The 12,672-nt window shown below is 53.7% G+C and overlaps 4 protein-coding genes across 4 annotated transcripts; 1 reads left to right on the top strand and 3 right to left on the bottom strand.

The window, feature by feature from the left end:
* Positions 1-51: 51 nt before the first annotated feature.
* LMH87_001328 (uncharacterized protein) lies at positions 52-1,605 on the bottom strand (the record flags this gene model as incomplete). Its single annotated transcript, XM_056199388.1, has 3 exons — positions 52-1,008; positions 1,071-1,337; positions 1,396-1,605. The coding sequence occupies 3 exons, from the start codon at positions 1,603-1,605 to the stop codon at positions 52-54; spliced, it is 1,434 nt and encodes a 477-aa protein (XP_056056239.1).
* A 762-nt stretch (positions 1,606-2,367) lies between these two features.
* Positions 2,368-3,306, bottom strand: LMH87_001329 (uncharacterized protein; the record flags this gene model as incomplete). The annotated part of the gene is made up of 1 exon (XM_056199389.1): positions 2,368-3,306. The coding sequence occupies one exon, from the start codon at positions 3,304-3,306 to the stop codon at positions 2,368-2,370; it is 939 nt and encodes a 312-aa protein (XP_056056240.1).
* Positions 3,307-5,787: 2,481 nt separating this feature from the next.
* On the top strand, positions 5,788-7,942 carry LMH87_001330 (uncharacterized protein; the record flags this gene model as incomplete). Its single annotated transcript, XM_056199390.1, has 7 exons — positions 5,788-6,087; positions 6,149-6,352; positions 6,406-6,534; positions 6,595-6,728; positions 6,800-7,066; positions 7,189-7,556; positions 7,614-7,942. The coding sequence occupies 7 exons, from the start codon at positions 5,788-5,790 to the stop codon at positions 7,940-7,942; spliced, it is 1,731 nt and encodes a 576-aa protein (XP_056056241.1).
* Positions 7,943-8,820: 878 nt separating this feature from the next.
* Positions 8,821-10,385, bottom strand: LMH87_001331 (uncharacterized protein; the record flags this gene model as incomplete). Its single annotated transcript, XM_056199391.1, has 6 exons — positions 8,821-9,126; positions 9,180-9,406; positions 9,469-9,725; positions 10,070-10,150; positions 10,204-10,275; positions 10,375-10,385. 6 exons carry the CDS (start codon positions 10,383-10,385, stop codon positions 8,821-8,823), a joined length of 954 nt encoding a protein of 317 aa, XP_056056242.1.
* Between the last annotated feature and the right edge of the window lie 2,287 nt (positions 10,386-12,672).

Raw genomic sequence — 12,672 nt, forward strand, 5'->3', positions numbered from 1 at the left:
GAGAGGAAAAACATAAATTATTGTTTCTTTCTCTATTGGAAATCTGACTGTCTACTGTTTTCGCGCTACCCAAAACTGCGCCTTGTACGCGCTGGTGGTGAGCGCCTTGTCGTTGAAGCTGTACACGGCACGCATGCCGCGCACCGTGCGCCCAGGGATGGTGAGGCTGCCGTACTTGTCGTCTGTATCGAGGTACTCGAAGCCCATGGTCTCCGTGACGGAAATGATTTCGTCCAGCGAGAGCTGCACCAGCGGTCCCGTGCCGTACAGTAGCGGCCCGAGGTTGATCCAGTAGCCTCCAGGCTTGAGGAGCTTGGTGATAGTGTCAAGGTACGTCATGAGATTGCGCGCCGTATCGATGAAGAAGTACGTAAGTAGCACGTCGTAAGAGCCGGCTTCATGGTTGAAGACTGTCGTGAAGTCGCCTTCCACGAGCAGCACCTCGGCCTTGTCCAAGTTGGCGTCGGGGAAGCGAATCGGGCGGATCATGTCGCTCTCAGTAATATGGTGCGACCAAGTGTCGGCAAAGGGATGGAAAGAGGATGAGTTGGCGTCGGGGAAGGTTTCCAGGAAGCGATACGCGACGTTCATGTACGCGGACCACTCGTTGGCCGTGACCTGGAAGCCGCCCAGCCGCGCCACCTCGTGCGCGAGACGATTCAGACCGGAGCCAGGGAGGAGGATGCGCAGAGGAGTGTCGCGGCCCTCGCGCTCGGGGAAGAGGGACTGCAGCGTGCCGAGGAGCGCGGGAAAGGTCTCTTCGCATTCATTGGTGCCCGAGGTCGTCCAGTCGCGGACATAGTGCTTGAGCGCCTGCGAGACGGACGCCTTTTCGGCGCGTTTTCCGGCGGAAACAATTTCGGCGCCGTGCTTTTTGAGCTCCTTGGGTGGAATGCTGTAGTACGCGAGCGCGCTCTGGACAATCTTGTCGCAAAGCAGCTGGTTCAGGACGAGATGCTCATCGACACGCTCAAACTTGGACGAGTACTGAATGTGGAGGTCCAAGAGCTGAAAAGATCAGCTGTGAATTGATCCAAAAAAAAAAAAAAAAAATTGGTCCGGTTGCGTACCGTCTTGTGCTTTTTGCTCACGTGCTTGTATAAGCCGCGGAAGCGCTCCAGTTCTGCCTGCTGTCGCTCATAGTAGCTCTGGAAGCCGAAGAGCGCGTCCAGCAGGCGGTGCCGCGGGTGGGTGGACGACCAACTGTGGTCGCGCTGCATCGTCTGCAGCAGCCTCTCCTTTTCGGCTTCGTGGCGCGAGCCCTTGATAGGTTCCTGCGCGCGCTTGAAGCTCTCGAGTAGGTCAATGGCATCCTCCGAGTCGTGCGTTGTTTGCGACTACGCGCCTGGTTAGCGTCGCGCGCCCACCAATCTTCATGTGAGGCGTGAGACGTACCGGAATCTGCTCGGCGAACACTTCGGTCGAGGCAACGGCCGTTTTCACTCGGCCCATGGTATCGCTGCCGTAAAAGGTGCCAAAGACGGCGAGGAGGCACGTCGCCAGCGCGCCAACGACGAGCACATTGAAAGGGAGCGCGAGCATCATGACCAGCCCAATGAGCACGCCGCCGAAGGCTACCAGCAGGATATCGTCGCGCTGCACCATGGCATGGATGAGGAAGAAAGACTTGGAGATTCTGATTTAAGCGTATTTTTAGACCGTTTTCTATCCGTGCCAAGGCAAGTGGCGCGGTGTTGGGGAACCTTGATGGTGGAAAAAAATTTGGCGCTGAAGCCAGATGGCTTTGTCTTGGCGGGTCTGTAGCATAATGTGCGACGCCCTGCAGGTGCACAGGGATGAAGCTGAGAAATATTGAGTAAATGTGATAAAAATGAAAAAACTAGAAACTAGCATTACATTGCTTTTGCGAAACATCCCGTGCGATTGACCGCATCATGACGAGGTCCTGTTGTTTGCCCCCCGTCTCGCTCAGGATAACGCGATTATTACACGAGATCACCTAACCAAATCCAGCTCTGGAGTCTTGATCAAGCAACAGCAGAACACGCGTAAATGACGAAAAGCGCCGCAAGAACCAGTGATTAAGCATCTTGTCTTACTCGCTGGACTTCACTCGGTCAAGCACATCATCCCGCATCACAATGACAAGATTGTAAAACCATATAATTCAAGAGTCTAAAATAAAAGTCCAAGTCGAAAAGTTCAAAGACAAAGGAAACAATAACAATCCTATTCTTGCGAATGCCAGTTCTAATCTCTTTCCATCGATTCCATCGCTCATATCCATGCACCTAGAAAACCCTACTCGTCACGACGAGGATACTGATAGGCTGAGCGCAGCCAGCGCGGTAGCGACGCAAAGCCTGCCGCATCGTCCCGTACTTTATTGCTCTCAGCCTCGAGTTCCTAGGCGTCGGTGGGCTTCTCAGGGTGTGCGACCGCGAGGCCCTTACTGCCCCAGGGCGGCTGGCCCTCGGGACCCTCGGTGGGCTGCGAGGCATTGGCGGCGGCAAGGTTGCTGATGCCCCACGGAGGCTGTCCCTCGGGGCTCGCAGTAGCTACTTTCTGGGTACCCCACGGAGGCTGGCCCCGGGGACCGAAGCTGCCGGGATCGCTTCTTCCAGGGACAGTAGGCGGCGGCTTGGTTGTGCCGTTGGGCCAGCCGCACTGCACAGTGACGGTGCCAGATGCATCCTTGGAAGCGGCGTCACTGCCAGAGCTGTGGGTTCCGTGGCCTGTCTGATGCTTGGGATCGTCCGGATTGTTAGAATCGCCAGGCCATTTAGAGTTTGCATCTTTTGTCTCTAGCTGTTCCTTGTCAAAGTGCGGCCATCCAGAGTTGGCATCCTTTGTCTCTGATTGTTCCTTGTCAAAGTGTGGCCATCCAGAGTTGGCATCCTTTGTCTCTGGCTGTTCCTTGTCAAAGTGCGGCCATCCAGAATTTGCGTCTTTTGTCTTTGGCTGTTCTTTGTCAAGATGAGGCCATCCAGAGTTGGCGTCAGCCGGAGCTCCCTGTGCCTTCTGTAGGGCAGCCGCGAGGCCCTTGCTTCCCCATGGCGGCTGTCCTTCGGGGCCCTCGGTTGCCAACGTCTTGACTTCCGGCACGGGAGGCTGTCCCTCTCCACCCTCTGCGGCATTCGGCCAGCCGCACTTGATAGAGACCGGGGCTGTGAGCTCGGCAGCAGGAGGTTCTGGCGTAGAAGGCTCTTCGGTGCTCACGGTGCCGGAGCTCACGCCGGTAGAAGCTTTTGACGGCATATTGAGGAGGTTCTTCGCATGAAGATGGTCGTCTGGAGAGACGAGAGTTGCGGTACTCTCGTCAAGAGGTCTCTCGGTGGTAGACATGTGTGCTGTATGAGAGAAGTCGTGTGACTGTGTGGTTGCGTGTTGTTGCAGTTGCTGTAGTAGTAGTTGGTTTGGTAACTTTGTTTCTTTATTTATGAGGAATCAGAAAACGAAACCTGAGGATTTGCCAATCCTTATATATCCCTGAGCATTCCGCCTCGTGTCCTCACCTTGCCATCCAGCCCTACAGTCCAGCTAGTGTGCGCACAGCCCGCCTTGCAAGACGTGACCGTATTGGGGAGTGATCGGGACGTTGGGAAGCATACCAAGTCCACAGGTAGAGGATCATTTTGCCCGCAAATGTGCTGCTAGGCCCAGAAACGGCAGAGAGTCACGGCCTCGCGGATGTTGGGGGCAGTGAACGGCCAGTCCGGGCCCTTACAGTCATCGCAGCCGGCCAATGATGTGCCATAGTAGCCGGCGGACTGCGAAGGCACAATAGTTGCCTAGCGTTGCAATTGTGAGCCTGCCCCTTTACAGCCTCGCGGTGTGGACTCTGTCTAGAGTTAGCTCGTCCAGGGGGCTGGGAGCCAATGGGAGCGTAAAGAGGTCGGTCTATACTGAAAAAGATAGGGCACATGGCGTCAGACCAGACAACGCCCCGAGCAAAAAGACCAAACTGAGGGTCCTTCAGCTGGCGGGGGTCGTTGCGCAGCCTCGCATCATCAATTCGGTGTGGTCAGAAAAGGTTGTGGATCGGCAATCCCTCGATTGGCTCAATTCGGACATATTTGTTTGGTTCGCGTAGGCCGCAGTTTCAATCGAAGGGCAAGTGCGCCTGGCGATGATTGTTCACACCCTCTTCGGAGACTTTTTTCGTCTATCGTGTATACCAGCGCAGGGAGTCGGCGCAGGGAGACGGCGCAGGAACAACACGAAGACGGGGATTTCTGTGGTGCGAACGGTTGCACAAGCAAGCGCAGCTGCGGCTGAATTCATTTCTCCTGCATCGAATTGAGTTCTTCATCCAGGGCAGTGCTACGTTGCGAGCCGGAGGCGCAGAGAACGGGTGTGTCGCACTGCATCGAGTTGCACATGGATACAGTAAGATGCTCAGTAAGCACGGCGCAACAACAGCACCACCACACACAAAGCCGTCAGATTATTGGTCAATTGGCAGGAAGCACTTTTTCAATCGGACGCATCTTTTGGCATCACAGGTCCAAAGCGTCAGTCGGGCAAACGGGCGTCCCGCAAGGCTGGCGGCGCGCGAGGCCGCAGGGCGGACGTTTGCCTTGGCGGGTGCCTGAGCTGAGCAGCACCGGCGCATTATAATGGCAGGCCAACTGTATAAGGCAGTGGCGGTGCCGGGCGCGGCGTGGGACTAGACTCGGAGGAGAAGCAGACAGGGTCAGACGGTGCGGCACGTTGGTTGGCTCTGCGCATTTTGGCGATGCGAGCCTCGCTCGTGTATTATGACAAGACCAGGCAGTTTGCTCGCAAAAGTGACAGCGCCTTGTGTCAATTGGTATGCCCTAGACAATGTCGGTGCCTTGCTCTAGCGTCTTGGGCAATTGAATGGTGGGCGAATCACCATGCTGCCAGTGTCTTCTCGGGGCAGGTGTATACCCTTTTGCGAGGTCAAGTGATGCAAATGACGACGAGGCAGGAATTCGAGGTCATCCGAGACAAGCTTCCTCTTGACTAGGGCGTTCCAGAGAAGGCTCGGTGATGGCAAGGTGGAAATAATCCAGCTCTCGTGTTTCATTTCGGATAGTTTCTTGCAGCACTGTGACGTAGAGAGTAGACAACTGCGTCTAGAACCTGCGATGTCTTGGCTATTCATCGCCACAATTGCGCCCTGATGCCTTTTACAGTCAAAGACGAAAATCAGGCAGCTCTCAGTCCAGGCCTGGCAGCCCGTGGTGATGCTAGTGATGATCAGCCCGCCACTGACTCACTCCAACGTCTAAACGTGGCTAGCTTGCACCTGGCACTACTGCAACGCCGGGAAGCGTAACAGAGAAAGAACAACGGAATGGGCCAGATAGAACGGGTCAAATCTTATTGAAATGAACCCATCGGGATACGCTAAACTGAGCAAATGACTTACATGGCCTCTTGTATGCCGAGTCGATTGAGAGATATGAAATTGCGATTGTGTCTGTAGAATACGTGCGCACTGTGGGGTTCTCATTCCCCCAATTGCCGTCGAATTCGTCGCTAATCAGCTCACATTTGCAGCGCGCCCACTTAAGCATTGCACCGTATTGGTGACTGCCCCCAAAGGATAAACTTCAAGCAGCAATGAGTCTATGGTGGCTGGACCCGGTAGCAATCAATGACATCACGAGAAATTGCGCTCTTTTACGTACAGGCGAAACTGGCGCCCTTGTTCAACTTTGCTTCATCTCGTAGCAACTCTCTCTCTACTCCGAAGATCTTATCAGTGCCTGCATCTTAGCGTCTATTTGAACCACATTTCAGCGCCACCACGTCCATCATTGTCCTTCTCCAGTCTCCGCATCACCAGCATTAACTATGGCCGCGACCAAGTCGTCGTCTAGATTCAATCACCTGCCCCGCGCGGCATCTGGCCCGTTGAAGTGCGCTCTTACGGGGCAGCAGCTGCTTTCGGTGGCTCAGTACAATAAAGGATCGGCTTTTCCGAATGATGAGCGGAAAGAGTTTGGGCTTTACGGGCTTTTGCCGCCCAAGATCCAGACACTTGAGGAACAGGTGGATCGGGCTTACCAACAGTATTCCAGCTGTGGCGATGACCTCGCCAAGAACACATTCATGGCGAGCATGAAGGCGCAGAATGAGGTTCTGTACTACAAGGTGAGAAAAATTTTGCCCTCGCCTCAACTAGGAGATGTTCCGAGCTCACCGAGAAAGCTAGCTACTTCAAACGCACCTCAAGGAAATGTTCAGCATCATCTACACGCCAACTGAAGGAGACGCCATTCAGAACTATTCTAGACTTTTTCGAAAGCCTGAGGGGTGTTTCCTCAATATTCGGGATCAAGATTCAATTGACCGATGCTTGGCAGCCTATGGCGGTGCAGAAGATATCGATTACATCGTGGTCAGCGATGGTGAAGAGGTAATGCAATTTGAGAGACAAATATGGCCAGCAAACTAACCAAAAGCTGGTAGATTTTAGGTATCGGCGATCAGGGTGTCGGCGCTGTTCTCATATCTGCCGCAAAGTTGACCATTGCGACTTTGTGCGCTGGCGTTCACCCATCACGGCAGTTGCCCGTCGTCCTGGACTGCGGCACGAATGTACAGTTTCATGCGACTTCACCAAAACTGTGAAACAGTAGGGCTAACCAAGTTTTGCAGAATGAAGATTTGCTCCAGAACAAACTATATCTCGGTTTACAAGAGCGTCGTGTACGAGGCAAAGAATACGATGACTTTGTGGACAAGTTCGTACGAGCTGCACGCAAGCACTATCCAAATGCCTACATTCATTTGTAAGTTGTGCCAGTTATATGTTTTTTTATATAATATGATCCTGGTATTTAATCTGTACTGACCCGTCAAGTGAGGACTTTGGCCTCCAAAATGCCAGACGGATCCTCGATAGATACCAATCTGAGATTTCTTGCTTCAATGACGATATTCAAGGCACTGGCTGCGTCACATTGGCTGCTATGCTCGCTGCACTGCAAATAAGCGACGTCAGCATTAACGACGTCCGTGTTGTCATTTTTGGCTCAGGGACTGCGGGAATGGGAGTCGCGGACCAAATCGCCGACGCCATTGTGGCACAGACAAATAAGTCCAAAGAAGATGCACGCAAGCAGATTTGGTGAGTCTTCCGCAAGTACCTGCCAGCCCTGGGCGCTGCTGCACTCTTTGCGGCTATCCTCTTAACGCGCGTCTGTGGGAATAAAGACAAGAGATATATTTATAACGGAATTGGTCTCACAGGTGCATCGACAAGCCGGGCCTTCTTCTCCAGTCCCATGGCGATAAGCTAAATCCGGCCCAAGTCCCGTTTGCGAGAGACACCGACGAGTGGCCAGCCGACAAGCACCACGACCTGCTTTCCGTGATTGAACGTGTCGAGCCTCATGTCCTGATTGGTACATCGACAAAGCCGAACGCCTTTGACGAGAAAGTTGTTCGTGCGATGTCCAAGCGTGTCGAACGGCCTATTGTTTTTCCCTTGAGCAATCCAACACGTCTACACGAAGCGAAGCCCCAGGATCTCTTCGACTGGACCGACGGAAAGGCTCTCGTCGCAACAGGCAGTCCATTTCCGCCAGTGGAGCACGGGGGCAAGAAAATTGACATTGGCAAGTGAAGTTGCCGAAGACTCCAAAGCGGTGGCAAGACTAACAGTCGTTATTTAGCCGAGTGCAACAACTCTACTTGCTTCCCCGGGATCGGCCTGGGAGCGATTCTGTCTCGCAGCCGGCTCGTCTCCAAGAAGATGCTGGTCGCCGCCGTCGAAGCACTGAAGGCAAAGTCGCCCGCGCTTGAGGATCCCACAGCCGCACTATTGCCTGACGTAGAAGACGTCCGAGAAATAAGCGTCGAGATCGCCGCCAGCGTAATTCAATGCGCGGTCGAGGAAGGGCTCGCGCAGGAGGAGGGTATCCCGTCTGAGGATGATGAACTGAAAGAATGGATTCGAGCGCAGATGTGGGATGCTGTGTACAGGCCGCTAGCTAAGCAGTGAGGCACATGTCACCGATTGTGTGCGCTTTTGCATTTTGGACTTCCAACATAGTATTGAGCAAGTGATCAGGGCAGGTTTCTGCTGCGAGCGACAACTTCCGTTTTTTTTTACGAATACGGTGCTTGACAAATATATACCTATAATTGTATCAGCCTTACTCCAGCAGTCAGGAAAAAAAGCATTGAATCTCGGCCGATGAGCCGCCAATAAATAGAGAAAAGGCATTGTAAGGCGCCAGCAAAGGAGGCATATCTACTTTCTCCCAAACTACCATTGAAAATTTAAGAAGCTCTAGCGACCGGGAAAGTTACAGATGGCATTGTCTGTTTCATACAGTGTCATGGTTGATCTTGGCTGTACACTTCCGGACTGTAGAGATAGCCTCGCCCCAGCTAGCACCGAGCGCGGTATTTCTCCAAACCGCGGTGCAAATTACATGGCGGCATACCTTTCTCCAAACCAAAGAACACAATTTACCTTACCCCAAATTTCCCCATTACTCCAGTTTATCCCCAGTCTCGACTCCCTCATTTCCTGACTATCGTCTGATTCTTGTGCCTGTACATTTCGTAACGCATTCTCAGCCACCAATCACACGCTTCTTGCTTATCTCGGGGCTCACTAGCCAGACCCCGTCCGCCCACTTATGCGCGACGGAAAGAGCAAGGTTGGGCAGTTTCCTTATCTTTCGCGGGCACAATTGTCCAAGTAGCAAGCAAAAGTATCTTGTATCTATTTAGTGTATTTGTTCTTTACTTTTAAAACGCCTAGGCCCTTGTTTTCTAATCGTGAATGCATTGTAAACTCATCGCTTTCATGCCCATGCACCAATAACCAAAATGCCAACTCCTACCCTCTTCAGTGAGGGATTTACGACTCTACGACGCAGCACGCTTCGCATCGAGCAAGAAACCGCACACCTTGGTCGCAAGCATCCTGCCGCAGTGTGGCCAGTTGACGCGGCTCATGCCGTCGTTGTACATCTCCTCTGAGAATACGCCAATCGAGTAACGTCCCTTGAGAATGAGCGTCATACTCTCTTCATCAAACTCTGGGTGACCCTGGAACGACAGAATGCGACGAGCCTCGTACATGCCATGCACGTCGCAGCGCGCCGAGCCGCCGATGCTGTCGACGCCCGGGGGTAGCACCGTGACTGCGTCGCGGTGAGTCTGATGCATGTGCTTGGGCGTTGTCAGCATGGTCCTGGTGATGTCGACGAGAAAAGGGAACTCACGATAGATGGTACGCCGAAAAACTGTCGACCCGTCGCGCTCAATTCGATCTTCGTCACCGAATTCTCCCAGCCGCCTGGGTTGACCTCGACACGACCGCCGAGCGTGCGCGCGATGACCTGGTGCCCGAAGCAGATGCCAACAATGGGCTTGCGCGAGTTTTTGAAAAAGTCTGTGAGGTAGTCGATAAGGGCAATGATCCATGGCGTGTTGTCGAATGCAGTGTGCTCTGGTTCTAGTCAGCGTTTCCCGTCTCCTTTCTCTGCGGGCTTCTCGAGCGGGGTTACATACTGCTCCCGGAAATCATCAGCCCGTCGAAATCTTCAAACACCGGATACACATGCGCGTTGACGACATCCCACTTGGTCACCTCGAGCTCCGTCTGCGCGTCGGTGCCAGGCAGCCCGCGCATGCCCTCGGCGAGGAGGTTGCGGAACATGTCCCCGTACGAGCCCCGGAGTTCGACTACGCCCGGGAAGGGGACATCGCATTCGAGCACGGCGAGACGAAACTTGGCCATTGCAATATAATAGGTTGGGTGGATGAGTCTGAAAGGGTATGTGTCTTGTGGGAATTTATGAATAGATGTCCAGTGAGAATGTCTTCGAGGTAAGGTACTTCAAACAGGGTCTGCGAAAAGAAAGAGGGGAAGCACTCTCGAGCAGGTCCAAGAGCGAGAGAGAAAAGAACAACCACCGGCCAACCCAAAGCCACGCAGCCACGCACTACAAAAGCTTTCCGCTGCCCGCTTTCGCCCCTCAACCACCACCTTCCCCTCTACAGGCTACGGAGTACAGTTTACAGGCTTCTCCAACAAGCTCCTTGGCTCTCTACGTCAAGCGTGGAATCCCATGACCCAGGACCCATGTCCTGTCCGTGGTCGTAATCATACCCTGGGCGCACGCTGCTGTCCTCCGATATCTCCTTTGTCCTGCGGAGCTGCGAGGGGTGGCCCTTGATGGGCAGAAATTTTCTGTCACTCCTAGTCAGAACGGCAGATATCTGTGACCTGATGGAAACCCATACCCACGCCGTGCACCTCTTGATTGGGTCCCTCTGCCTCGAAAGCTCTCCACCACGACGCGAGCCGGTCGCAAGCTAGACTGGGTTGGCTTTGAGTGGTGCCGTAAAAGTCCCCGCCGACACGCCGCGCTCCGGTCCCGGCGGCCGGGTTTCGTCTTTTGTCTGCCATCTTACACCACTGCCATGCTAGCGGGGACCGTGAATGGGAAAAATTTCCCTGCCAATCTGGACCTGGGCAGTTTATTTGTGGGCATTCTGGAAGGTGCGGATACTTGGGAAAAGGGCATGATTTGATGCAATCACGCCCACCGGTAGCTGCCGAAAGTGGGCGCCGCCAAAATGCTACATTTTTTCCAGTGTTACAGCGCCCCGAAACCCTGGTGGCCGACGTGCGGCTATTGAAGTTTCCGCATAAAAGCCAGAGATTGCGCCCCATTGTCGCAAAATGTGTGTCCGGTGGGCCACTGCCTTCTCTAGACTGACCTTGCATGCTCAGTAGATGCCGTAGACAGGTCGGCGCCGACGTAGAGTACAAATGACATGAGGTGCTCCCGGTCCAAGATGGCTTGCCTCAGCTTGGCTTATTTCTGTTAGTCAAGGAAAAGACATCGGTGCCGCGCGGACGCGGGGGGGGCTGTCTAGTGCATTCGTGCATCCAGTTATAGGCCAGCAACCCGGTCGACTCCGGAAATGGTATGTGAGTGAGAGATTGACATGATGCCGCTTGCGATCAATGGTTGGGGTACTTGTCGTAGTCCGCAGGTTAGCATCAGCCCTGACTAGGAGTGCAGGATTTTGGCATCGGGAGACTGTCGTGCGACGTTGAGCCAGCTTCGCCTCGCGGGATGAAAGTTCTCGGCGGCGCAATCGTGAGGCCAATTTCCTTGCGTAAGCGAGAATGTCTTAGTTAATGTCTGGTGTGAGATTGGCCGCCGAATGGCTTAGGCCGGAATCTACGGATCTTGCACTTTTCGTACAGCACTTCGGTCAGATCTGGCTTAGGCAACGCGCTACCTCACCGGCGTTGCTAACAAGCGTCCACGCCCATTTCTGACCCCTTCATCCAGAAATATCGTGTAGGAGTAACCGCATCGACTTCCGCACCGGAACCTAGTGTTCCAACCAGTCATCAGCCGCCAATGGCTGTGACGACACTTGTCAAACGATCCTCTAGTAAGGAATGCAGACACTATGGCCACATAAAAGCTTGACAAAGTATGCAAATGAAGATTCAAATGAAAGTGAGAGGAAAAGAACCGGCGCTATAAAATTGCTGCTTGCTTTCCGGCCGTAGGTAGGTCAATTGAAGTATCCATGTGCGAAATTCACCTAGTCAGCCCTGACCGTATAGCCTCGAGCGGCGGAGAGTCTCCTGAGCAGACGCCGACGGAATAGTAATGCCGCTTTCAGTTGCTAGTTGTAGCACTGTCTCGCCATCTATTGTCGCCACCTCGATGCTTGCACCCCTGTCTGACAATAGTACGCATGCTGCTTCATGTCCAATTCGAGCTGCTATGTGCATAGCAGTCTCGCCCCTTACCGACCTAGCCTCGATATTTGCGCCGGCCTCAAGTAGACTCTTAATCACCTTGAGGTGATTTTTCTCGGCAGCTAGGTGTAGCGGAGTCCAGGCATCTATACTCATCGCATTGGCATTTGCGCCTCTGTCAAGCAACAGCTCGGACACTGCATCGCGTCCGTTCCCAGCTGCTATATGCAGCGGCGTCCAGCTTTCTTTCGTGGTAGCCTCGATATCCGCACCGCGCTCAAGCAACAACTCAAGCGCTCCATCATACCCACTCTCGGCTGCTATATGGAGCGCCGTCTGGCCGTCTTCCATCGTGGCTTTGATATCTGCACCCCTGCCCAGTAGTAGCCTGATTTCATATCCGACTCCTTGCTGAGCAGCTAAATGTAATGGCGTAATATCTTTTGCCATCCTCGCATTGACATCTGCACCGCAGCTGAGAAGTACAACGACACAATGGAGGTTTCCTCGAGAAGCTGCGCAATGGAGCGGGGTTCGACCATCGTTCATCTTCGTCTCGAGCCGTTCGCCGTGGCTGAGTAACATATCAACAGTAGCGTCCCACTTGGAATTGGCAGCTGCATGTAGCGTTGTTCTTCCTTTCGTGTCCGTGACCTCGACATCTGCGCCTCCCTCGAGCAGTAGCTGAGTAGTAAATTGACCACGTCTGATTCCCGTACAGTGTAGCGCCGTCCTGCCATCTAACGTCGTTGCGTCGACATGTGTGCCTCTTTTCAGTAGTAGCTGGATTATATCTTGCCACTCGAATGAAGCGGCTGTGTGTAGCGCGGTACTGCGGTCGCAACGCCTAGCCTGAATATCTGCGCCTCTATCGAGTAATAAATAGCTCGACGATATCTCTTCGCCCGGATTGGACCGCTGCAAAAAGCCGTCGCACCATCTCTTTTCCCATCTATGTTTGCGCCCTGGCCAAGTAGTACTTC

Source organism: Akanthomyces muscarius, chromosome 6 (assembly GCF_028009165.1).
Source record: "Akanthomyces muscarius strain Ve6 chromosome 6, whole genome shotgun sequence".
Classification (NCBI taxonomy): domain Eukaryota; kingdom Fungi; phylum Ascomycota; class Sordariomycetes; order Hypocreales; family Cordycipitaceae; genus Akanthomyces; species Akanthomyces muscarius.